Raw genomic sequence first — 27,456 nt, forward strand, 5'->3', positions numbered from 1 at the left:
CAAAGAAAATGTTCTCATTAAAATTCATTGAATTAAGTTTAATCTGTTTAAACCCCTATTCCAGACTAAACTTTTTTTTCTCCAAATTTACTAGTTGCACATTAATTTTGGCTACGAGTGATCGTGTTTTTTCTTACATACTAAGCAAGATAAGCTTTTATTTATTTTTGATGTGACAACTGCCCAAAGTGCCAATCTACCTCAGTGTCCTCGGCTTTCGTAATTTACAGTACAACATTTTATATATTCTTTATAATTTAATGATATGCAACTCAACATTAGTATTTCACAGCACAAAAGTAGCTACCATGATAAAATCTAATAATACTAATTAAAGATTTATTTTTAGAAATCCCTGCCTCAAGCATCTTGGTGGGTAGGCCCGGTCACCCATTGCCCGGCGCGTCGTGATGATATGATTGTAATAAAATATTACTCTAATACAAACTGTTATCGATTTGAATTTTTATTTAATGGAATGTACTGTCAAATTTTAAAAATCAAGAGGTGACTTGTCAAATAGAAATGACTAATTGCGCATCGCTTCTGAATCCTGTCAGCTGCCTTCGGCCACTCCATCCCTGAAATGCAGCTTCACCCTTGTTTCGTCTCGGAATCTGTCCAATTTCTTCTTTTTAACTTTTGTAGCTAACTAGAGATAAATATTCTGTCATAGTGTCAGCAAAGCTTCTGAAATCCGAGGAAACAAGTCAGTGCCCCACTTTGAAAGTGTGCCTGAGAGTGTACGGCAAATGATTGACACCTCGTCGGGCACACCTATATCTGATTGGTTGTTTTTATTTTTCCTCAGGCACGGTGAGTCAAATTAGAAGCACAGGATGGGTCAGAGGAAACTGCATTGTCGGAGGTTAGTCTTTCAATAGTCATTTAAGTAACATTTCGACATCTCATCTGTTTTACAGGTGTAAAGATAAATTCATCAATGTGTAATGAAACTAAAAGATGGGAACCCAATTAAAATATAGCTATTCACCCTTGGAAGATGTCTGCCATACATGTATTGGTGAGGGATCAAGAAGGGCTTTGCAGCGTTCTCATACTGCTAAGTGACAATTTTTTATGGAAATGATAAGTCTGTGTATCGGATTTTCAGGCGAGTCATTAGCCATTTTCTTGGTAAGGATTAAAACTCAAGTGTCGTCCTTTCCACATGGAGCAGGCTTAATCCACTATTAAAATAATCTCCTTCAGGACAAACAGGATGGCCTCAGATGGATTAAGGAGCAGGTTGTAAAATATTTAATCATAGAATTTAAATAACTGCAAGTTCACATTTTGCCAAAACAAGCCTTCATTAAAATACAGCAAACAAGTCGGAATTCCATGGAGAAAGCACACCATCAACAAATTCATTATTTATCTCAGTGAATTGAATAAATTGTCACTGCTAACCTATGATTGAACTTGAGAAAATGTGCTCACTGCTGCTGCACCCCAGCGAGCTGCTATTTATTGGAAATAACAACAGCAGAAAAAAACCGACACAGGCTTAATAATAATTGGATTTGGGTGAGCAGGAAATATGAGACATAATATGACAAACTTTGGCTCAATGAGAAATGTTTTGCTCTAAACTGAAAGTATGAAGAATTTTTCTGTGTTACCAACTGTGGAACCTGTAAACAGGAATGCTCTTTGAGAGTACAATTTAAAATTTGTACTCAACCTTTGAGAGAAACATGATGACTTGTGCACACATTGTGGAGTGCAATTGTCACAGATGTCAGGCAACATGTCAGCATATCTTGTCAATCCTCAGTTCAGCAAGCATCAAATGATTCACTCTTGGGTGTGGCTTGTGTTTTTTTTTTCTAGTTGTGGCTTTTATTTGCATTTATTCCAAAACCCCGAAAAGTACTGTTTGTTAAAAGACTAAAAATACAACAAAATAAGTTATTGCAAATTACAGCATGGAAGAGCAACTTAAAAGTGAGACAGAGGGAGGTTGGGGGGCATGCGGTGACAATTTGTCGTCATTGCTTCTGTGGGGTCATAGGATCACGCACTTCCTCAAATTGCATATCACAGAAGTGCTATTTTGAATATGGACAAAATACCTGCAAAGCGAAAGTACGTGCTCTTAATATATATCCATTTTATAATTTTTTTTCCCATGATTCATCGCCACAACCCCATATTAGATTTTCCAGGTGCTCATCCCTGGACTTGGGGATCAATTTCTTTACAGTGGTGAACTTCTTTTTACACATGTGTGACCAGAAAGAATTTTGTATTGGACCATGTGCCAGATTCTTTATTTGAGGTTACCATTTAATGACCCACAATTAAGGTTCAGGTCATCATCAATTTTAGGTTCATCCTTTATATAGCTATTATCACAAAAAGGGTCTGGTATGTGGGGAACTTTGACTATTTGTTTTTGGAGCTTAAACGTTTTTTAATGAATGACAGAACTCAGTCATTCTATACGTTGTCTTACTTTTCTACTTTTTTTTAAAGCAAGCGCGAAACACGAAATTGAGATGAATTGTCATCTTGACTAATTTTCCGTGGAGCAGTGATGGGAGTTAGTGTCTCTTTATGTGGGTGTGGTGGGTGTGAATGTGAGAGAGAGGGGGAGAGAGAGAGAGAGAGAAAGGAGGAGAGCGAGTGAGCGAGAGGGAGCAGTCACATGCAGAGAGCAGCAAGGACAAGAGACCGAGCAGAAGAGAGCTGTCAAGCTGCGAGGACGCAGCGTTGAGACGACTTTGTTTTTTTTCTTTCCCTCTTCTTCCCTGGAACACATTCTCACCACATCTCTGACACCCACAGACACACGCACACGACTCAAAGACACAAGCCCACAGATGGTGCCGCAACATGCTTACCAGGAGTGCTAAATTATTTTCAGGATTTGGACTCAAGCCTTGCACACTTGGACTATTTTAAAACAGCCTCTTTGTGACTTGGACTCGCTTTCCAATTGGATTTTATTTATATAACTGTACATATATTTATTTTAACAGTGCACCACTTTTTGCTGTGGTGCGTGCACCTGAACACTCCACCTCTGGTACCAAGAGAGTTTGGGCAGCTGTGAATTGCCTGAATTGGCGCGATCTGTAATCAAGACAGTGACCAAGTGGGTGTTCGTGGAGGCGGCAGAAGATGTGTGGACCGGTGGCATTGGTGCTTCTCGTCCACTTCGGAGCCACCTTAACGGGGGCCTGGAAAGCATCTCAGCCACGACTGCAGTTCACACACTCCGGTAAGAAGAAACAATTTCGATCTCATGTGTCAGTGGGTAACTCTATCTCTCCTCATGCACAAAGTCTCAAACACTAATTCCTACATTACCACCCGGCTCCTATTTCGTCTCCCAGGTTAAGAATGGACATTGTATTATATTGTATCTTCATGTAGTGGTCTTGTGTCTTTTGTTTGCCTTCTCCTTTGAACATGAGCATTTTTGACTTTTGAAATACTGCATTCATTCTGTGTGCCGCTCGAAAAACAGATAATTAAAATATTTAGATTTAATATTCATTTTTAGGACAAGTAAAAGTAGTAGTAAACAACCTTATTCCTAGGAGGGGAATTTCATTTTCATTTACACAACAGTGAGTAAATGTCATTCAACAATCAAATAAATATTGAAATTTATACTAGAGAATGTGTGGGCAAGTTTCTCTCATGTTTTATTTATTCAGGGCTGGAGAACCCGCTAACTTTATCCAGCCGGCAACTTGTACGTTCCCCACCCTGGGCAATTAGTATAAACTAATCTCTGCAAGCAATGTAGCAATAAAGCGTGACACCTAAAGATGCCCAGTGAGCTCTTGACAGCTCCCACCCACCTTCAGGATTCAGAGTCAAGTGACTGTGACCATTTCAAAAAGCTGGACAAAGAAATAATTATCTCATGGCACAAATCCCAGACGCACATCACCACCAAATTGATTATATCTTGCCCGTGTGCCGATTTGACCTCCGCCGTATAATACTTGATGACTCAACCAGAGATTATCACTGTTTTTGTCATTGTTTTATGTATCATTCACTTGTGCCAGTGTGTGACCCACTGCACAAACACTTTGAATCATCATGCTGGTGTTCCACAAGCGCACAGTCTGGAGCCAAAGTATGAAAAGTTGAATTTGAGTGGAGTATTCTCTGTGATATGTGCACCGTTGCTGCAACAAATGTCTGGGTTGGGCCTCACTTGAGACAAGTTACAAGTGTGACATTTATGACACTATGAGGATTCCATCCGAGCACGGTGATGGTTTGACGTGCCGTTAGAGATATTTTCCCCCAGACATTTTGGTCAAACTCCCGATTTGTTCAACCTCAGGGACACTCGACTTGAAGAATTTCCCTATACTTGATTAAGATTGATATTTGACATTTCCAGCACCGTTAGGCATGTTCACTTGGCTCGCACAAAAGTATGGTAAAAGCCATGTTCTTGGAAAATAGTCACCGTTTTATGTTTTAGGTCAAAATTATTCTGAGAACTGTGTTGCGCTATATGGAGATAAACTCATCTCCCAACAGAGACAGCAAAGAGTTTAAAATGGATTACTGCAAAAACGAAAAAGGTGACACGCCAGGCAGTCGGCCTAGAAAATACAGCGAGATGAAGATGTTCGTTGAGCTCTTCCAGGTGTGAATTAAGCTTTAATGACATCTCAGCATGTGAACATGTGAAGAGTGTGCATGTACGTGCAGGCGCTTCAGCATAAGTGAGGTGGCAGGGGGTTTCTGTACGCTCACATGCAGTGCCTGTGTCGATCTTGTGTGTCCGCTGTTCTATTCTCCTTATTGCTTTCAACGACTGTGTTATTATAGAAACAGTGATCAGAGTGTTCATCTTTGCAAAGATTAAAAGCAGTGAATAGATGTAGTGTTGTGATTTTTATTGGCATAGTGGACTGTGTGTGCGTGCGTGGGTGGGTGTGAGTGTGGGTGTGGATGCGTTCTGTCGCTCTGTGGGAGTTCCATGCTGCGATCATTTCCCTACCCGTCACCACTTTTCCCTCAGAATTTTCCACCAACAGATGGAATACATTTTTTTTTTTGCTTTTTGCTAAACAATTGAAAATCCTAAAAGCCTCTGTTTGAGCTCATGAATATTCAATCAAGCAATCAATCAATCGTTATGTGTGGCACTTTTTCATGCATAAAAAAGAATGCAACTCCAAGTAATTTACATGAATGATTTTATATATTGTCTCGGGTAAGCTCAGACGGAATGCACTTCCACTAATAGTAAGGTAATGAACTTGCATTTATTGGAAAAATAATACAGAAGAACATTTTAAAGAGACTTTTTGACAAAAACAACTTCTATCCATCTATTTTTATGGGTTCAAGGTTGCTGGGAGCTTGACCCTATCCTTGCCGAGTGAACCACTACACTATCGGGGACCAAAGAGTGTTACACAATATCAAGTTTCACAATCAGACATAAAATGTTCAACAAAAAAAGTGGACAGAAACTGTATCGCAGGGAACTAGCATGCAGTTTTGCTCTGTTATTGATAACAACAACTCTTCATATCGTCAGCCTCTTCGGCTGTGTCCTTACTTAAACAGATCATTCAATTCTATGCCTGAAATAACATTATTAGGGTAGTAGTTGACTGGTCGTAAAGTCAAACGCACAGCAGGGATGAGAGAGTTTGCTTCTGAAAAATGTCCGAACTTGTATTTCTCTGTCAATGATGTGTTTTTTTGCATAGTAATGCTCCCCAAGGAATTGTGAATAGCAACATGGCTCTCGTGGCTGACCTGGTGATTAGCTGGTGGCAATGTGTCATCCTTCTTTAGCCAGCAAACTTGTTGAGACTGAATTAACAGACCCATCCTCTCCTTGTTAATATGATTGCTGCATCGACAAAATTCCACACAATTGACAAGACACAATCAGCGGATTAGTCACTTTATGCCCATCCCTGGTAGCTGTTCTCACAAGCGTGCCATTTAGAAAGCAGACTTCCTTAATCGAATTTCATTCTGGTTGGGTTCTGTGGTCCTTTAATGTGCAAGAGAATTGGAAGATTAGGGTGAGTTGTGGGGAATGATGAATTTGGTTGAGTTGCGGATCAATTTCAAATAGAATGCTCATCTCTACCTCGTGACCCTTGTGAGGAGAAGCGGTTCAGCTGGATGGATGGATGCTCATCTTTTAATACAGTATTGTTATTTAAAACATAAATGAAATGATGAATGACATTATTCTACAAAACAAATGATGCAACTTGAAGTGAAACAGCGTGAAACTTTTTTAGTTTATGTGATGGGCTGTCAGGCCCAGGTTCAACCACGGGGAGACGCAGCGGCCAGAATATTGTTGGGATGGAGCTCATTCGTCTTTGGCTGGATTGCTGGTTGTGTGGCAGACACTTTAATCCACACATAACCTCAACAAAAGTGCACATTCTAACCCAAATTTTGCACTTTCCATAAACTAGAGCATGACCATTGTGTGGATTTGAACATATTAGGCCTGCAGCTATTGATAATTTTGTTGTCCCGGATATCCCACTGAAAATGATATTGAGTATTCGGATACAATTTTAAAAAGTATATTTCTGCCCAGTTAAAGAACAATTATGAATGTACAAGAGAAAATGACACATTCAACGAAATAATGAACAATCTTTAGGTTTTAATTTTTAGATAACCAACATTTTTCCTAAATTTAAACATGCATAACAACAAACTGTATTTGCTAAAAGTCATTATGTGTATTAAATTTCCTTTGAAAAGTAATCCGATGGCTCTTGCCAGCCGACTCGCTGAGTGGCTAGCTGCTAGCCACGACTCGCTTAGTGGCTAGCTGCTAGCCACGAGTCGCTCATGCTGCGAACAGCTTTTTTTTACAATCTGTTGTTGTTTTCGTCCTTAATTAACAATTGAACATGATTTCAGGATGACATTGTGTTGATGTTGGTGGCAATTTTTGTAATGGCAACAAAGACTTCCAACATCTCATCGAACTCAAGTCAGCCACTACTCACTGCCACAAACAACTTCAAAGTAAAAGTTAACCAAGTCACTGATGTCCATATATAACTGTATTTGGTAAGATTTTATTTTGAAGTTGACTCTCTCACCATATTGGCGGTATGTCACGCATATCATTGCTACAGCTGACTTGACTCTTTTCCAGAACACGCACACCAAATGGTTACCAGAAGCAGAAAACAAATCCTAAAGCATTTTTTTTTTTAAATGGAGGTACTCGCATTACTCAGGGTTTCTCCTCTATAATATACAGAATTTTGAGTTTTCCAACAAAACAAGCAAGTCGACTGCTAACATTATGTATCCATAAAATAAGTAGCCACAAACGACAAATTCAGACAGCATGGCGATAAATTAAAAACGTTCACATTTGAGTGCTTTTTGTTAGCTTTTATGAGACTCATCATGATTGATAAAATAACAGCCAGTCTTGCAATTCAATGACATCACATGAGCATGAACATACATGAACACAAAGAGCAAACACATTGCACACAAACAATGTGTGTTACCGCGCCTCATCACATTAATGAGAGGCTCCTAAATGCTCACACACATGCACACATGCTCATTGCAGGTTCCGTGCAGAACAACAAATGCCCAAGCATAGCAGAAACATCGCATGGGAATATAAGGACGTCCTCAACACTCCTAAGGAGTTTAATCAATAAATTGACTCATCATTACTTCATTTGTCCTTCCCTTGAAATTGGGTTTGTTTGTGTTGCAATTGTTCTGTAAGTGCCCCAGTTTGGGCAAATGAGCGAAGATGTCTGTTTTGACCTGTGACCTACTGACTGCTTCTCACGCGGGCGCTTAGACTAATCCCGTTGTCGCTTTCTGGACAGATGCCCAAATTGCAACGTAAATGAGTGACTGCATTCAAATTGCTGGATGGGTGAGGTTTAGACGAACAAAAAACTACTGCGTTGTATTGCTAAAATAGATATTTATTAACTCGTTCATTTGTGGTTATTTTTAAAGCAGAGTTCACAAAACAGTACAGTACGCCAGTGGTAGTAAATGGCTGCATTCCAGTTGATAAATAAAAATGTCCATGTTCTAGTGAACTACATGTATACAGACAAAGTCATGTTATCTTGTTTAAGAAAACATATGGAAGAATTCCAAAACGGCTGTTTCCATGCATCCATGGCACCTTCACAAATTGGCTGTTTGGATTACGTAGAAGGACATCATGAAGCTCTGTGGTCCCTGAAACCAAAGCTGACAGACACACAAACCAGCTGCTGTGTTGGCCAACTCTTTTTGGCCTCAACAGAAAATGTTAAAGTAACCGCAGCACATAGGCAGAAATCAAAATTGTCATGAAAAAAAATATTTTTTTAACAGCTTTGAAATTGATTTATCCCTCATATTTTTGTTTTGATTTTATCATTGATTAGCAGTCCCTTGAAACAAAATTGAGTGCACTAATTTGCTGCATCTTGCATCGGTGCTGTTGAGTCAGGTTAGGTTGGGCAACTGTTCAGGATAAGGCATCAGTTATGGGAATTACAGATTGCCGTTTGACTACATTTTAATCAGAGCTGGGCAGTCCGTTCCGAGGGCGCGTGATGAACCCACTCGCAAAATGGGCAAACAACAAAAGTTGCCTCCGAACACGTCAAAAGCGTCACTACAAACTGCCCATAATACGGTAAGCGGAGTACATTAGAGTAAATATTTTTTGTTTTATTAATTATAGAGAATAGTAAATTAGCCATTTAATGATGTGTAAATAAACCTCTGTCGTTAGCATCTTTCCCACAGCGGCGTCATGCATGGACACTTTTTTTCCAGGAGCAACAATATTTATGGATAAGGCCAGAGCGTCGAGGTTGGAAAGGTGCAGAGATCGCGTTCGCAGAACGGGGGACCGACCAACAAAAAAGGGTCAAGTGCTCAGTTCTGATTTTAATATATTTTTTATTTTCAATATAATTATATTGACTGTTATTAAAAAATTGTCTGTTCATTCCAGTTGGGCAGAACAATGCTTCCAGAGTTGTGCTAAAGCATGTGCCTGTGTTGATATAGTTCATGTTGAGTAGTAGCTGACATCATGTTGTTGGTCTTTATAACACAAACTAGTTTAGACTGAATCAATATTACCTCTGCTTTTCGCAACCTTGCAGTTCACTACATTTTGCCTCAAAGCAGCTTTATTGATCTATTGATCAATTATCATGCCTTTCCTTAATGGTAATACTGATGTCATCATCATTGGCCAAACTCTTTGCAGTGTGTACTACTGAAGCACAAATGCTTCCAGAGCGATATTAGGATATTGAGTTGTTTCATTATTAATTTATTCTTTCAGATCTGTTTCTATCTAGGCCAGTTCTTTGCCAGCTCTGTGCTGCAAATTGCTGCTGCTCAGATGCACAATTCATGTAGATGGTGATGTGACACCACTACAGTCTCTATTATTCATTTTAATGGTTGCCGTCCCCAACGGCCGCACGGCCATTGCTTGTCACTGTTCAAGTACCCATTCAAGTCAAACCCAGCTGCTGGGTCATGGAAAACAAAAGTTATGAAAGGAAGGTCACCTCATTTTCGAGGATGTCCCATACTGATTTAGCCAGAAAAGAATCATGGAAAATTTGAGATTACTGTGAGAGCACTACAGAATATCACTAAGGTGTAGTTAATTAATCATTTATGAAGTGGGTCATGGTACCTTAACTTATGAACATTAAATTACAATTGGGCTCACGGAACCAATTCATTTTGTTACTTCAGGTTCAACTGTAAATGAAAAAGCCTTTTAGCGGGTCACAACTTATTTTTTCATTCAGCATGTAGTCATTATAACTGGACTCTTTGGCAACAACAAACACCAGACAACAGTGGGCATGCTGTTAATGTATACTGGAGAGGTTTCTGGTGTTGGGAGGCTATCTTTAGCCTAAAGCACAAAATTAAGTAATAATTAAGCCTCACGTTGCTTCCAGTTCCCTTAAGTATATCAATTTAGAACAATTTTCTCCCTCCCCCTGTCTGTAATCTTGAGTTGGATCTCTTTCCTCATCTGGTTGTTAAACCATTCCTTTCTATCAGTCCAGTTTCACCCCTTTTTCCTCAGATGCTGTACACATTGTTCCCAACTATGTCAAACAAAATACTTGTTTGTTGGGGTTTGAATTTGGATTGACACAATTCTTATCCGGACATAAGCGGTTATTTCAGATTCATTCCAACAAGCATTCCTATCATTATGGCGGCTTGTGGGAATGTAGTCCACACTTGGCTGGCTGGCCAGGTGCGAGTCACAAATTGAGTGAATGACCAGCGACGAAGACAACTTCAGGTTACGTCATTGGATTCCTATGGAGAGTAAAATGTAAATCCCAAACACAAGAAGGTGAACTAAGGGTCTTTTTGTCCCACCTTGTTGAATCCAAATCCACGGCCTTTCAACAGAACAAATAAAGATAAATAGGATAAGAGGAGGGATCTTTGAATAGCCAAGGTCCTGCCAAGGTCCCAATCTGTGTTTTGTTCTTGGGGCAGCATGTTCTTCTCAACAAATGCAAATTAGCTCTGTCTTTTAGCCAAACGACATCAGATTTCTGTTCACTCCAAACCAACACAAATATTTGCTGGGATCCAGTCGAGCTTCAGAATACTGTACCAGTAAATGCCATTCTGACATTCCTATTCCTACGTAAACGAGAGGCGACCTCAAGAATACTTAATGATGGGAAGTTTTGCCAAGTGACACAAAAGGTTGGAAGTCGGCCTTCCCTTTCCTGTTTAAAAAGAGATTGTCTTATCAGGATGTCATAGTATACAGAGCGTTTTCTTTGCAACTCGTTTGGTCTGGCTGCAGTGATTTATCATAAACTTCAAACCCAGATCTGTTCAAGTCACAGTAAAAATCCTGAGTTACCAAATGCCCCAGTTGCCACCCCTGGTTGTTGGCAATGAATCTATCAATTTTATTAGGAATGTTTCTTATATTGTCTCCATTAGTGTGTATAAAAAATTGTTTAGAATTTAATCCCACTACTTGGATTTGTGGGCATGTGGTGGGGTCATAACCTCCGCCCTCCCAACTGAACCTCCTGCCACCCCCTCGCAACTGCGGGTAAAACCGTCTAGAACCACCAGTGAAGGTGCCACATGCTCACTCGTAACAAAAGATCACCTCCGTAGTTGGTGGTAGGTCCCACTAATGCATGTATTTTTTTCAACCAAATTATCCATAAATGTATATTTAGAATATATTTGTCACGCGTGCAGGTTGCAGTCAGCCATAGCAACAGGTGGAATTCTGATTATGGGCATCTTTGATAAACACAATCTGAAGAAAGCTCTTTGGTGAAAAGGCTCAACATCACAAGTCGGGCTACGTTTTGCCAAGTAGAAGAACATTTAAAAGTAAACCAACGGGAACCATCCATGTTTTGCTTTTCAAGTTGAAAACAACTATCATGAAAACACCTCATTTAGAATGTGTCTACAACAATTAGCCAAGGCTGTAATAAATCAGCTTCTATTTGTAACAAATACAATGGTGATGCAAAGAGTGTTCGCCAATAATAACAATGGACGAAACCTCAAATTTGACAAGCTTTTGCTGTGCTTCACTGGGAGCCAGACTGCACACTCTGATGATGATGATGAATAATCATATGAGCCGAGGTCAAAGTTCAAGCTGTGTACAAGGATCTGGTCTGTTGGTGACACAGTCCAGACATGCCGTCTGAGGGCTTGGTTGCAGTTGACTTTAGCATGTGTGTCAATATGAATGTTGTGAGCTCACGTGGGACATTAATAATTAGTGAGACGGTAGTAGCTCGTTGTGATGGAATCAGTTTAGCAAATGAGGGTAAATGTAAAGAAATAATTACATAAGTCTTGCTACTAATATTATATTTTTCTTTATTACGTAATCCTTTGTAAAATTATCATTTCTCTTAAAACTCTTTTTTTTTGCGCAACTATTGTTCCTTGATTTGTGACTTGGAACTGAAAGAGGCCTTTTTTTTAAATATTCAGTCAGTGGATGAGACAGTACTTCAAATTGCATCATGTCTGCAATTAGTTGGACATTGGAGGCATTGCACAACCAGAGAAACGATCACGCTTTGTTAATGTTAGTCTTATGTAAGACAGCAATGATCAAAACTAATTGGACACTTCAAACAGCACTGCGACCGTTCTTAAGATGGAAAACCAGTCGATTTCCACTACTCTAGGATCAACAATGCTAATTTGAATGAACACTTTTAAAGATTTCTCCCTCTTATACATGTCTTGATGTGGCGATTCGGACTCATCCATTATCCACCGAAAAATGACACCTCATTGATGGGGAAAGTGACAAAAGAAATACAATGAAGCAATGAAGACGTAATTTCTTCTTTGGAGAAGGGCCGTAGACTTTTTTTTTTCCCAGGCTTCTTCTGCAAGGCTCCTTTTGTAATTGTGCTAGTAATTGGCAAAGTGATAACCCCATTTCCACAGGAAACATGCCCCGGTTTCCTCACCCCACGCTACCAGTACCCCTCAAGTAGTGGCGCAGCCAACAAATTCCACCCCCTGGGAATGCTGCACCAGACACTAGAGTTCCCTCGGGCCCTGTGAATAGACCAACAGGCGGATGAAGATACACACAGAGACAAAATATACGCACACACACACACACGCGCATGTTGTTAGTGTAATTTATCAGATAAGTGATAGGTGATTAGTGTGTCTGGCCAGATGTAGAAATACATGAACGTCTGTCGATGAGATGAGTCTGGAAAAACATGACTTTGCCCATGACCTTGAACCCCATCAAAAACTTTGTGTAGATGACCTGGAACAGAGCGCAGTGACCTCTGACTAACATTTCCAGACACACTCGCCAACATCTTGTTGAAATTCTTCACAGAAGAGAGATGATGTTAAATGAGCTGCACCGACTGCCCATATACTTGTTCATACGGTGTATGTAAGACACGTGATGGATGTCGAAATTCTTTACCCAGAGATTGTAAAATATACTTTTTAAGAAATTTTCATGTACATGTGGACTTGGACTCAGAATCGGGCTTCGTAAAAACCTCTTTTAGGTATATTGTTTATATGGTCATACTTGTGCGTACTGTGGACTACTATACCTGGATGCATGTCAATTGAATTTCGCATGAAAACATTGCTTGTTATACCGCAAAGTCGTCGCTGTGTGACACATTGATTCATTTGGAAAATTGCCTCCCCCTCAATGTGTCACTCTTGATCAAATCAAAACAAACAAATCTAACAGCGCAGGCCCGCTAACCAAATTAGGAAACATCCCACTTGTTCTTGACTGTGTTGTCAGGTCCGCTCCGATGCGTTGAAGAGATGCCAGCATGGAAAAAGTAATGTTGACACTTGCCATGTGCTTCAGAGATTCGAAGCCGTGTTTTTCCGCCTCATTGCTTCATCATAGCCGTCACCGTGACATCCCGTCGCTTTGACTCGCGGCATCTGCATTTGACAGTCACAGCTAACTTCCAAACAGCAAGTTCGAAAGGTAAATGTGTTTACAGAGAAATAAATACATCTTTTTAAGCAACTGGAAATGTCGAACGTAAATACACCTTAGGCTTTGCAGATATTCTAAAAAACAAGCAAGCACAAATACAGATGGTTGAACAGTTGCAGTTTGTTCGTAGTTGCAAACACAGCATGTGCTGACATCTTCAATGTCATGTCTCCTTGTTATGTGAAGTCATTTGTAGTATAAACGCAGACCTCATCTCACAGTGCTCACAAATAATGTCTTTTTTTTTTCTCCCCCATTGACTGTTGCTAAGGTTACTCGCTTTATCCTTATCCTTATTTAGGCTAGCACTGTTATTTTTGTCTTGTACAAGCAGTGTTTTCATTAACCATTTACCATTTTAACAGCATTTAACCCCTGATATATTAACACTCGACAAACACGAATTGTAATGACAAATGAGGAGGGTGTCATAAAAATGACATTAAAGATGCACTTCATTTAATATTTGTTTGCCCATTAACTGTCCAGCGTGAAAAGAAGTTATCAGTAAATATAGAAATAGTGCAACTATGAGACACAGTGGTTGTGGCTGACCTTGTGGCCTTGCCGATCATCCAGCGTCATCTATGCAGTATGGCTGATAGATTTGGTGGAATTTGCCACGTGTGTGATCTAGTTGCGCATCTCACAATTGAAACCATTGTGTCATGTTCTTGTAGGATTGTGGAGCGTGACAATTTTTCTTTTTCCTCACATCTGTGTTGTGACAAAAAGGCAAATAGGATTGAGGCCACATGGCTCAAGTGCAAATGTGTTTGTTTCCAGGGCTCACTGATGAAATGGCAATAAAATCCAGAGCTATAATCCGAATGGTGCGACAACAACGTGTTTGTGAAAGACAATATGAATGAAGCAACCAAATAGTCCTGACTAGCAAATAATTTTTACCAGGCGTAAGGGAAAGGGATGGTTTTCTTTCCGGTAACAATTGCCGTAATAAAACTTAAAAGCATTATATCACAATTAATGATAACTTTGCATTAATTTTGATGAGTCAACTAACAAAAAAAACACATTTTCGGCAGTGTTGCTGATACTGATTCACGATGCATTAAATGACGTCAGTTCACCATAAAGTAAGACTCCTGGCTTTTATTTTTAAATAAATGATAGAATTGTGTAGGAAAAGACGTTGCTGTTGTGTAAGTTTTAGTGTAAAGATGACACATTTCCCATGAGGGAAATTATCCAGAGTGGCACGGTGGACGACTGGTTAGCACGACGGCCTCACAGTGCAGAGGTCGTGGGTTCAATTCCGACTCTGGCCTTCCTGTGTGGAAGCATGTTATGCCTGTGCCTGCGTGGGTTTCTTCCGGGCACTCCGGTTTCCTCCCACATTCCAAAAACATGCATAGCAGGTTGATTGGACACTCTAAATTGCCCCTAGTTATCTAATAAAACACAAAAAAATTCTAATCACCTGACCTCTGAAACACGAAAGAGCCTCATTTAAGGGGCTCGTAAACGACGCCCATGTTTGGACTTCCTGAATAGAGCGGTCTGGGTGTCGTGTGAGTGTGAGAATAAGAACTGTGTGTGCCCTCGGTTGTGCTACTAAAATTGTAAGGAAAATGGGAATGGTGTTGTAGGTCTTTGTAGATTCAACTGGAGTGGAAATGAAGGAATGACCTTAGAAATGTAATGCATGTGCGCAATGCACGCCAGCATCACCCTATGCGCTGAGAGAATGAGAGCAGTGCGCAGTTGCGCACAGGCGCATCTTAGAGAGAACATGGCCTGCCACCCTCCTCAAAGTTGCGTCGTGCCAGTAAAAACGATGACAAAGGTACCATTCAACCAGAGTTGTGAAAATATTTTATGAAGGTTGAAAAGTTTCTTCATGTCGCTTTCAACAATGACTTTAAATGAATACTTGGTTATTAAAATAGTTGTCGATTAATCGAATAATTTTGATGCCTCTAATTTTGTGCTAGCCTGTGTGTGGAGGAATGCTCTTAGCTGTATCACACGCCACACATTTGCTCTAATCACATCAAGGCCCATCGACGTTCCCATGACCAGAAGTCTATAATCTAATGCTGGCCACGTATAAAACAATCGACCCCTACTGTGAAATAAACACACATGGACATCAAGTGGACACTCATGGAGGCACACAGTGTAAGGCGCATGGACACTTAAACTCATATAAAGCGGCCATTCATGCATGTCCCACTGTGCATGTCTGCCCTTGTGGGCTTGCATGTCCTAATAGGCGATGGCCTTTAGGATTATGTCTCGGTGCGTCTGTTCCTTTATATCCGAACTTTGATTCAGAGTGACAGGGGTCAGAGGGCAATTGGCTCGGATCAGAGGTCATGACCCTCATTGACCCTGCTGTCAACTTGGAGCTGATAAGAATGGCTGTACTCAGTGGGCATACTTGTGTGGAAGTTTGCCACTCTGTGATTGTAGAGTTTTCCTTGTGGACATATATATTATTTTTCAGGATTCTGACACCTGACTGTGAGGCTTCTCTGTGGAGTTTGAATTTTATTCACTGTGCCTGCATTGTTTTTTTTGTGTTTTTATTTTAATCAGTGCTTTGCTTCACCACACAACCCAAAATATGTAAATAAATATTTTTATTAATTTTAATTAATAAAAATAGTATCATATTAACTATGGGGAATTGAGCTACATCCACCTAAGACCACTTCTGCAGGTATCGATATTCTGCTTAACATGACCTTAATAGGAGTTCAGAATCACCAAAGAGATTCTCCCATTCTTTTTAAAAACATCCATCCAGCCGTCTGTTATCGGAGCCGCTTTTCTTCACAAGGGTTGTGAGCATGCTGGAGCCTATTCCAACCGTCATCGTGCAGTAGGCAGGGTCCACCCTGAACTGGTTCCCAGCCAATCTCAGGGCACACAAAGACGAACAACCATTTGCTCTCACAAACACACCTGGGGTCAATTTAGAGTGTCTACTCAACCTACCATGCATCTCTTTGGAATGTGGGAGGAACCCAGAGAAAACCCAAGCTCGGGGAGGACATGCAAACTCCACACAGGAAGTCCAGAGCCGGACTCGAACCCTACACCTATATGCTGTGTGGCGGACGTGCTAACCGGTCGTCCACCGTGCCGACCTTGTTTAAAACATAGCTTGATTAATTAATCAAAAATGTCATTACATAGTTTAGCGATGATATTTAGTTAAATGTCCAGAAGGTCACATATTTTTCAACCATAATTGTTTACTCAATATTCCAAACAGTGTTGATGGCAGCTGTCATGGGTCAAATCCCTCAAATCATGCATGGGGGTGTTTGCGTTTGGATTTGGCGATGTGGGGGGTGGGGGTGGGGGGCTGCCGCAAGGCCAACAGCCACCCTTCGACCCACCACTCACACCCGTTCACAAATTATGCTGGTATGGCTGCTGTTGCCACGGCAACTTTCCCAGGAGTAAGGGTGGGGCGGATGAAGCCGCTGGTTTTGCGACTGACTCAGTAGCGCGCGTGAGCGGGTGCGCGTGTTTGTGTGTTTGCAGGGTAGAGGAAAGAATGTCTTCATTCTGAATAAGCCATTCATGGCGGTGAGCTCAAGATGGGGGGCATTTGACCTGGCTAAATTGTTGACAAGAATCTGTTTGTTTAGGATAAAGAGGGCCAGACGGATTGGAACCAGTCGGACAGATTTGGCTTGTGTCACACTCCCAAAAGATCTTAATGTATTCATTAATGGATAATGACTATCTGACACTCATCTACATATACATTTACATCTCAGTATGTCGATAATGGATGTTAATAGTCATGTCACGCAAGTGTATACGAATAAACTGCTGTCAAATGTCAACAATTTTTTACTTGTTGAAATGAGCACTTGTGAGATACACTGAGATCTTGCACCATAATGCGAGACAAAAAAAAGAGCGTCGTCAAGCAAGAAAGTTTTGTGTGATTGCGAGTCAGATTCTTTCTTTTTTTTTCTTCTGAAATTTCGTTCCAATTTTGAGTCCTTCATTCACTTTAGGGGGGTTTGACTGTGATTTGTGTATGTTACCAAAGCCGTTCTACGTGACACATAGCATCACTGCATTTTGATGGTGTGAGCGGGCGGCATCGGGTTTTGTGTGGCCCACAAGATCCTATTGGGATGCTGTTGACGTTTCCACTGCAGAGGTGGTTTCAGGTTCAATTAAGTTGAGCTTTTATATTGAACAAGGCAAGGTCATGCTGCTCTTGTGGCATGCACACTCTAATTCAGATGACTTGCTGGATGCTTGTGTTTCCAGATAGGTTATGGCGCCACACTCCAACTGACAAACCCTTCTGGAATCACAGCCAAACTTTCACAACATCGACACGTGATTGCAAAATTTTGTTACCATGAAGAAGTCTGCAAACTTAGTCGGTTGTTTCAAGTTTAGGTGTTAAACATGCTGACTCACTGACATGACGAAACGTTCCACCTCTGTTTATTTCCTGCTATTACAAAATGTGCCTGCTGGAGCATATTCATTTTGGGTGAGGATCAAATCCCATTACAAGGTTACAGTATGATTTATGACCATTTACAAGCTGGTTATGCTTTTATTGCGATTTGTTTGTGGGATTATGCAAATATTTTCCAAGTAACATTGTGGGGCTGTGGGGAACAGCATTAAAATAAACAGCAATATTGGGTGTGGATCCTTTTGGTTGACATTGCAACAAAGGGCCTTTTTAAACCGTTTCTTTTTTCCTCTCTCATTGAATAATGTTTCTTCTGAAAATAATCCTAATTAGAGAGAGACTGTTAGGGTCAAAATACATATTTTCTTCCATTTTAGTTGGATGAAGTGGCTATGTGGCTAACCTTATGTTTATTATTACTGTATGTCAAAAGTGAACAAAACAAGAATCACGGTGCTATTCATTCACTCAATGTAATGAAAAAGAAAACAGCATGAAACTGAGCAAATGACCACTTTGAAGTACCTGCTGAGTTTTTGCATTGAACTGAAGCAAAGCATCTGCTATCTTCTTGGTCTCCATTTTACCCATCATCTTTTCTTCCTGTTATTTTTCCGGATTATTACACCTCGACACCTCCATCACAACTCAAAATTTTTCCTGAGCGTCTTTCAAGTTGGGACAACATAATATTTTTTAAATAGAATGGAAACATTCTCTGCCCTTTTATATTATTTTATTTTATTTCCCGCTACCAAAGGTGATTGTTAATGTTTTGGTTGTTTGTGTGCTTTCACACTTGTAGTTCAGCTTTCCGCGAGTCTCTTTTTTTCAATCTGTGTTGCAACCGGGCAGACCATTCAACCTTAGTGGAGCGATCCTGAGTACGCATGTATTCCATTTTTAAAATTTTTTTTCACCTTGATATGTCATATTATTAATTTCCCAGTTACGTCCCATAATTGTTTAATTTCTCCCTTTTTCTGTCTTTCTCAATTTGGTATTGTCCTTTCCTCACAGTCAACTTGTCCTCCTTCACCTGTCAACCATCCAATCACAATTCATCATCCTGTCAACCCCTCACTTTTATATTTCTTTATCAGCCTTGATCATCTCGCCCTATCCTCATCAATCTTCCTATTCCTGAATCACGTTGTGCTCTGTTAATACTCTACGCTATTCCTCATTATCACCACGCAATCGTTTTTGGGCTTTCTCCACATGGTCCCGCTTGCTCTTGCTCACGCCCCTCGCTTCTCTCTCCTCCATAATCACCTCCTGTCATCTCTCATTCCCATCCAGCCAGCTCATCGTCATCCATCACGGTTTCATCACCTCTTCCATCAGGATTGCTTGCTGTCCGCCTTTTCTCTCCGCCCCTCTTCCCCTCATCTGTCCATCACCTTGTCATGTTTTGGCATTCTCGTCTCGTAACGGCCATACAACTATCAGACCATTTTCATCTCGCTGTCACTTTTCTCTGTGTTTGTCTGTCCACTGGAAAAAAATATATATTTTACCTTCCTGCTGTGCCTCCTGCTCCGCAGTCTCTTCCCCTTGACCTGTGTGCGACTGAATTTCACTCACATTAATGAGCACTATGACAAAATGGGCCACATTTTTTTTTTTAATAATAGAATTGAATCATTCAGCACAATGACCATTTCCCAAGCTTGGTTCAATCACATAAGGGCCAAAAGAAAATAGAGGACTCCCCGCAGGTTCTGATTATTGCTTCTGTGAGTGACAAAATTACAGCGCAGCTAGGAAGAGTAAACAAAGCCACACGGGCTCGCAGCTTGTAGCTGCTTAATTGGACTGCATTGTGGAAGTTTGTCATTGCGCCATGTTGGACACTGTGATTGATTTGGCAAGGAACCAGACAAAAGCAACAATTCAAGATCCGGTGAGTTTCATGTTTTTGATTTGGTAACTGTAAATTGTGCAAAGAAATATAGTCGGGGCGGTGTAGAAAATATGTGGAGGTTTTTTAAACCTGCTCTCAGGATTTATTTTTTTCCCCCTTTGCTCTAAACCTCCTTCCTATATTGTAACTTTCACACACAGTCTTTTACAGGATGGCCATTTTGCCATTCATAACTTTAATTTTAAGGTTAAAAAGCTAGCCATTATAATTTTAAAACATTTCAGAAAATTTGAAGTTGGAGAAAAAAGTCAGAAACATATTCCCAAATTTCTCACTTTGTGACAAAATCCACGATCATGTACGTTGGGATCTCGGCATACCATTTTGGACGAATCCAAATGAGAGCATTTTGACCTTATTTGCCGCCCTGAGATCTGTCTGGTTATTCTTTTTCTTGGAGAACCTGAGGCAGTTTTAGATCAATATTTAATCCTCTATGCCAGTGGAATGCCCTTAGGGTGTCCATCTACAAAAAAAGCCCAGGTTGTCTGTGAAGGAGGACATTTTAAGAGTTGTCCTTTTCAAATGCGATTGAGAGAAACAAATGGATCCCCAAAGATTTTATGGCAACACTCCTTGAGACATTATGGAATGGAAAATGATACGAATTGCATCCCTTGACGTGATTGCGTGCTTCTTTAGGAATCCACTAAAATAGCTTAATACCATCATCATCAACATTGCATGACATCCCAGCAGAAGTTCCATGAGCACATAGCGGACAAGAATAATTCAAACTACCTGCCATTACGCTGTAAAAACAGTCCTTCTGTGTATCCTCAAACACAAGGTTGCATACCTTACATACAACACAAGGTTGCATACCTTACATACAATTTTACTAAGCAACATTTTGCCACCAAGTAGGTGGGGTTGGATATGCAGTTGCTATATCAACTCCCTTCAGGACAGGTATCAAACTCAAGGCCCGGGAGCCAGATTTGGCCCGCCATGTCATTTTATGTGGCCCACAATGGCAAATCATGTTTGGTGAAATATCCAAATTGCAAATTGTCTTCTCTTTTAATAATCTTGATAAATTGCAAGCATTTTCCCCAACAATCTCACCTTTTAAAATAAATTCAGTCATAGTTGAACAATTCATTTTCTGATTTAAAGTTATCCATTCATTTGTTGTATAGAGTGTGTATTACGAGTTAATCATAAATTTATGTCGATGCAGACAGTCATGACTGCCCTCTGAGGGAAACCATAATTACTATGAGGCCCATGACAAAAAGTAAGTTTGACACATCCTGTCCTACAGTAAATAATGTGTCATCATTGTGGTCCGACATAGTCTAAGTTGCCGATCAAACATCGAGGATGAACATGGTACTTTTCTAGTCGATGGAATGCAGTGTGTCGAAGAACAACCTTAAAGTACTGTACCATCGTATATATTTCAGTACCCCTCAGAACCTTTAAAAAAGAAAACACACCCAAAAATGTATGTACACTGAACTCAACTAAATTTAATTGCAGCTTGATGCAAATTGACACGGACCTCCACTTGACTTGCTGTTATTATTCACAGTACAAACCATCTGGGCTGGCTGTTAAAAAGAACCATATGTGTAATTGTATGAGACGTTTCTGCCTCTCACTGTTATGTGGAGTTTAAAGTGTATGTAAAGGCAGGCACGATGAAGTTATTGAGGCTTTTTGCACTTAGTTTTTCAATCTGATGCAAAGTTGGAAATGTGAAAAAAAAATCACTTGGTAGCTGAAATATGCAATGTAAACACAAGACAGATGAACAGGCAATGCCGGGCTTGCAGTTGAGCTTGGGCACTTTAATTTTAATAGTTGGGATGTCAGAAGACAGTTGTATGAAGACAGAACACTGTAGTTGGGCCTTTTTGTTTGTTAATTAATATAGTTTGATAGTGTGTCAGAAACTTTTTGGACTAATTTGAATCCATAATTTAACATGTACTGCTGTTCCTTAAATATTTTACGTAGCTGCACAGAGTACCACCAGGAATTTATTTGGAGGCAAGGGTTGGCTAAGAATTATTAGAGAATCTGTGAATACATCTGCATCAGCAGTTGTTGATCATGACCATTCTGTGGTCTTTCCTCAATAGAACTGATCCACAATGGGCGCCTGCTGACGCTGCCCCTGGAGGCGGGCGACCTTCACTCCCTGCTGCCCGATGAAGATGGAATGCATCTTTACGTGGCCATGAAAGATAACCTGCTGTCAACCAGCATGGAAGACATTACACAGAACCCCCGCAAGGTAGGTGTTTACTTTGCAATTCATGGCGATGCACAGATGAACATGTGCTTTGCCCTCTTAGACATTATATGCTCTAATTTCAAATACAACACACATGCACGTGCAGTGACGAAAATATCAAAAGATCAAAAGAAAAAAAAAAACTGATCACAGTTAGACCACACTTTGTGCTAAACTTGAGCGGGGTAGGAAACTCAGGCCCTTTGAGTCATGTTTGGAAGTACTGGTCATTGGTATGTACTGTAAAACACACCCCTATGACTAAATCTACAAACTTCACTGTTTGTATTGTCCTCTGCTTACAGCCTAAAAAAAAATCATGTTTCCTCATTCCACATTTAGGTGCTCATGAAAACCACTCGATGAATTTGTGTATTTTCCACATTTCTGTCCCTTAGCCATGATTGAGAGCGGTAATATTAATGTTCGAGGCGAGGAAAAACTCTGACAAAGTACGTAGTAATTGGTGTCAAGGAAGTACTGTATATTAAAGTGGTAAGTTTCAAAATCTGGACTGCTCTAAGATGTTTTGGTCAGGGAGAAGCTACTTTACTGCAAGTATGTTTTTTCTCTGCCGAGTGGCTGTCAAAAAGCTCAAACTAACAATCAACAGAGGTCTTGTTGTTGCTATTTTTACAGGTTGAGAAGGGGACATATATGGCAGCATCCTCAGTGCATTTTTTTTCCAAATCAAATCATCTGAAAACCATTAATTTTTAACGATGATGTTGTGAGCTGAATTTTGAAATAAATTTATGGAATTAATGAATTAAACTATTAACAAGAGCATTTCTTTTCTTTTTTTTTTTTTTTTTTTTTTATTTTGCACCAGGCCCACCAGTAAATCGCTTCATGCCTCTATAAATGCAATATACGGACAAATATATTGGGACTCCTAATTTTATAGTCTTATAATACAGCAGAATATGGAAAGAAATGTGTTTCTGTTTTTACAATTATCACGCTTCATTCAAGTTTCGAGTTTGCAAGATTGTGGCATGCGTGTCTGTGTTAGGAAAGTTTGTGTGGTCAGATGTGAGCATTGCACTCTCTGTTATATCACATTACGAATGTTGCTGATGGAGTCCAAAGAAGTTTTTTTCCACAGGAATGTCACTTGAACTTATTCTGGACCTTGTTTTGGACAAGCAGACAACAATTGTCCCCACAGAAAACAATGTCCAATATGTTTTGATCAACTGAGTAACTGGGATTTAAAGGCCGTCCTCTGATTTATTCACCAGTTAATTGGTTGGAAAATGTGTCGCAACACATTTTTCCCAATAATCCCTTTACTGGCAGTGTTAAAACTAGGGAACAATTTCATAAAACGAGCTGTCCTTTTGTGACAATGTCGTTCTTTGTTTCACATCAACATGTAGAATGAGGAGAATCTGGTCACACCAATTTTGTATAAATTTGTGAACGCTGTTTGATTGTTTGTTTTTATAGAAAATTAAACACTTTAGTTATTGCGCTTTTGTAGAGTGTAGAAATAAATACAGAAGTCACTTTTTGATGACAATAATTTAAATTTGAGTGAGTTGACATTGTAGACACCAATAAGAGAAGTCTTAAAACCCCGCGCCAGGATCTGCTGACCGAGCCTTGCCTTTTCCTGACCAAGATGGTGAGAAACACGTTTCTCTCTCTGTCTCTCTCAGGCTGTCAGCAAATGTTTGTAATCGAATCAATTTCTAAGAGATTTATAACCAGACTGAGTACACAAAAACATAAACTTTGGCCTGAAATCGCTTTAAAGTCGACCACTTGAATGTAGTACATGTGTCAATAGTTATAGTTTTATGCTTGAGCTTTAACATGCAGCCAGACGAGATGATGGCTCTGCCAGCCCGTCACGATGTGTTCAGGGTCACGGCAAGGACAGAGACAACGTTGCACTGTCGCATAAAATCAATGCTTACATCAGTGAGAAGCGCATGCGAGCAGCGGTCCAAGCAAGTAAGCAGGTAGGCAGACTAACAGCAGCGAGTTAGCTGACCAGCCGCCCACTCTGCCAGGCAGGCAGCCAGCGCCAGGATAAATTGTCACAGCCAGGACATAGCTCAACTCTTTGCTAGCTAGAGGGTCATGTGCCATATTTATGGTCTGTTTATAAGACGTTCCAACTTGTCTGCAGTATTTTTACCTCCCTTCCATGTGGAGATACAACGCCCCTGTGTTGCCACGTTCTCATCAGTCCCGTTTATTTTCTCTACTAACATAAACAGCCTTTTCATCTTTTCAGGCCTGAATGTGATAATTGCTGCTTCCTTTTCACAAGATCTGAAGTTAATCACATATTTGGGCAAGTTTGAGTGTTTATATGCAACACTGCTAATTTTAGACATGATGTGTATCCTTCCAAGGATACTTCGGTCAAACATTTGACGAAAATATGCTCATTAATCAGATCATAGAAAATAGTGAATACAATTTTGAATAGATTAAAAAAACCTGAACTCTAACTTCTTTATCTCTTGTACTTATACATATGTTGTCACATTTATGAATGAAATACGATGACATCCACCACACCTGTCCGCCTGCACCTCGATCAAATTCACCAAAATGACGTTACAATACCTGTGCCAATAGTTAGATCCACGTCCAGTAGGCGTGATGTCTAGTCTACTTTCCGCCACCAAATTTCCAAATTTGCTAAGCGTAAGCCAAAAGAAAGGGCAACATGGCTAATTCCCAAACAAGCGCATCCACCTTGCATTGGCTCGGAAATCTGGATACGCCAGTTTTTACACTCTAGCATAGCTGCGCTGTCTGGCATATAAAGCCCCCAGTTTTCAATTACACTCACTTCCCCACAAAGAGGTACTTTTCCATTAAATGGCATTTTGGCATGGTAAGAATCCTTTGGCGGTGGTCCATGCTGGTTCCTGCCAGTGTGTGGTATGTGGCGATAAGGCTGACTGTGGTTTCTAATCTAATCAACTATCCATCGGGCAGTGCTGCAATGACTACATCAGGGAGCCATTACTTGACATCCAAGATTGTTTCCTGACGGCACCCGCACTTGTCATGACGTCACTTTTGTAGTTTACTTACCACATTATCAGTTCCAATGATTGCATTTACAATTTTAAAAGATTGAACATTTTGAATGGCCTGGGTTTATTTTGACCCCCACAATCAAAATCTCATGAACTTCATACATAGATGGCACTCAGTTATCAACAGTTATCATATGTTGAGATATAAGCGGAAAAAAGTGGAATCGTAGACGTTTGTGAGGATAAGCTTTCATGATAAAAAAAAAAAAATTCGGCAAAATGTTGGCGCGCAGTACAAAATGCTGATGCTGTGCTTTTGTCGGAACGCAGACAAAATGTAATTTTCCTTTTCGTCTGCTGTATCCAAGAAAATCATTTTATCCATGCGTTAAACTTCAAACGCATCACAAAGAAATACAGTCTGGCTTGACTTAGAAATATGCAGCTTTCTCAGGTTCTTTAAAATCTTCTCATTACATTTGTTCGTTTTGACCTTGAATAAAAACAGCATGACCATACACCTGTCAGTCAAGTGCAACTTGGATCGCAGTCATCCCATATGTAGCGAGAATCCTTGGCATTTCTTGAGGCAAGTGCTTGAATTTTCTTTTTAAAAAGCGGGCTTGAAATTAAGGGCATGGTAAGGTAATGGAGCTTCATTTACAGTATAGAATGCATTTCATACACAAATGAACTCAATATGCTTCACATAAGATACAAAATTGAAAGACTTTTACAAACAAAAGAATTTAAGACATTTAAAGACAAAGGGCAAAAAACCCACAGAAGAATTTAAGATTTTGGAAAAAAATTGGTAATAAATAATGGAAATTCTTTAGAAGCCTGCAGAGTTCCCTCACCATTTCGCTCTTCTCGTGTTGCGGCTTCAGTGCTTTGCAATTTCTCCAAAATATTCATAAACATGAGAAAAAAAATACAGCCATATCGGCAGCCATATTGCATAAACACGTGTTGTTTCTAAGAGATGAGTTGACTCAGAGGGTTTGTACATACCCACGGTCGCTCATATAAGGCGTGTGATTGGTTCCCAGCAACTTCCCTCGTAGTAACTCGCCAGTCTCATCCACGTCAATAAACAAAACGGCACGATGATCAGCTCATCAGCAAACTCTGCAGCAGCCTGATAACGATAACGTGTGTTGCAGCAGGGAGAGACGGAAAACAGGCTGGAAAGCGGCACTCGAGGACCGGAGTTTGAGACACAACACCATAATTGAACTGTTTTACGCACATACATTAGACTTGCGTATCATTGGCATTGCCGCGATAACCAACATTTGCGTTCCGAAGAATTTGACCCAAGGGTAGCATACACAAGTTTGAACAAAAGGGGTCCAAGGACTGACCCTTGAGGGACACCTCGTCATGGCCTTTTGATCAGATTGAAAACTTCTAATGGTCACAAAATAACATTACTCCTAGTTGGACTGTCTTACTGAATTATGACATGTCTCATGCAAATGAGCCACTGCTCATCCCACTCCTTGTACTGCAACTGTCTTTATGGAGCGGAGCTTGGGAGTGCCTACTTGGTGAGTCTAAAAAAGATGAATGGGGACTGTGACGTCTATGTGAGCGCACTACAAAGACACCATTGATATTTTTATACATCACCAAGCTGCCAAACTCGTCAATTTACGCACATGTACCGTATGTGTGCTTGCAGCAGTCAGATTGACAAATCCTAATACCCGCCGCTGCCATACCCAAAACTTCACCCAACAATCAAATATGTTAAACTGTTAACTACAGCTCATCGCCTGAATCCACCAAAACTCAGTATTGCTCTGCTCCGCTTTTGACTTGCAAATGGTGTTCAAACAGTGTCAAGTCATGCTCAAAGAAAATTGGCATGTTGATTTATGTATGATGCTTAAAGTAATTGTAAATCCTAAATGGTTGTAATGAACAAATTAGTCAGCACAGTCAGTCAATCAGTAGCTTAATTAGTAGGCTGGCTGGTTGCTATGGTAACAGCCCTGCCTCTTCTCCTCCTGACCTCTTTTTTCTAAATTAGTGTTCCACTCATGCTGCCTCTCCTCCTCATAAAGCACCTGCCACTGCCAGAGCGCTGTGAAGTGAAATGTAAAGTGAAGAGTGAAAGCGTTCGTTCAATCTCACTTTCTCTCTCACTCTCCAGTTGCATTGGCCTGCCAGTCCGGAGCGGGTCCAAGAATGTCTAATGGCAGGAAAGGATCCAGAGGTGAATCAGCATACCCAAACACACTAACACATAAACTCAGCCACAGTGTATAAGTCTGTTTTACTTCCTGTGTGTTTGTGGTACACACTTCAATGCAAATATAC

At 40.3% G+C, this 27,456-nt stretch overlaps 1 protein-coding gene across 4 annotated transcripts in view; it reads left to right on the forward strand.

The window, feature by feature from the left end:
- The first annotated feature begins 813 nt into the window (after window positions 1–813).
- sema3h (sema domain, immunoglobulin domain (Ig), short basic domain, secreted, (semaphorin) 3H) overlaps window positions 814–27,456 on the forward strand; it is a 54,376-nt gene continuing 27,733 nt past the window's right edge. For 3 of the 4 annotated variants that reach the window (XM_088290240.1, XM_088290241.1, XM_088290243.1), the window contains exons 1-3: window positions 2,649–3,229; window positions 21,966–22,120; window positions 27,290–27,352. In XM_088290240.1, the coding sequence (XP_088146366.1) occupies window positions 3,130–3,229; window positions 21,966–22,120; window positions 27,290–27,352 (318 nt within the window). In that variant the 5' untranslated portion in view covers window positions 2,649–3,129. Of the gene's footprint in view, window positions 869–2,648; window positions 3,230–21,965; window positions 22,121–27,289; window positions 27,353–27,456 lie in introns of those variants that run through there. The other variant, XM_088290242.1, reaches the window with a different exon arrangement.

Source organism: Idiotropiscis lumnitzeri, chromosome 3, assembly GCF_059441095.1.
Source record: "Idiotropiscis lumnitzeri isolate Australia: NSW breed Sydney's pygmy pipehorse chromosome 3, RoL_Ilum_1.0, whole genome shotgun sequence".
Lineage (NCBI taxonomy): Eukaryota > Metazoa > Chordata > Actinopteri > Syngnathiformes > Syngnathidae > Idiotropiscis > Idiotropiscis lumnitzeri.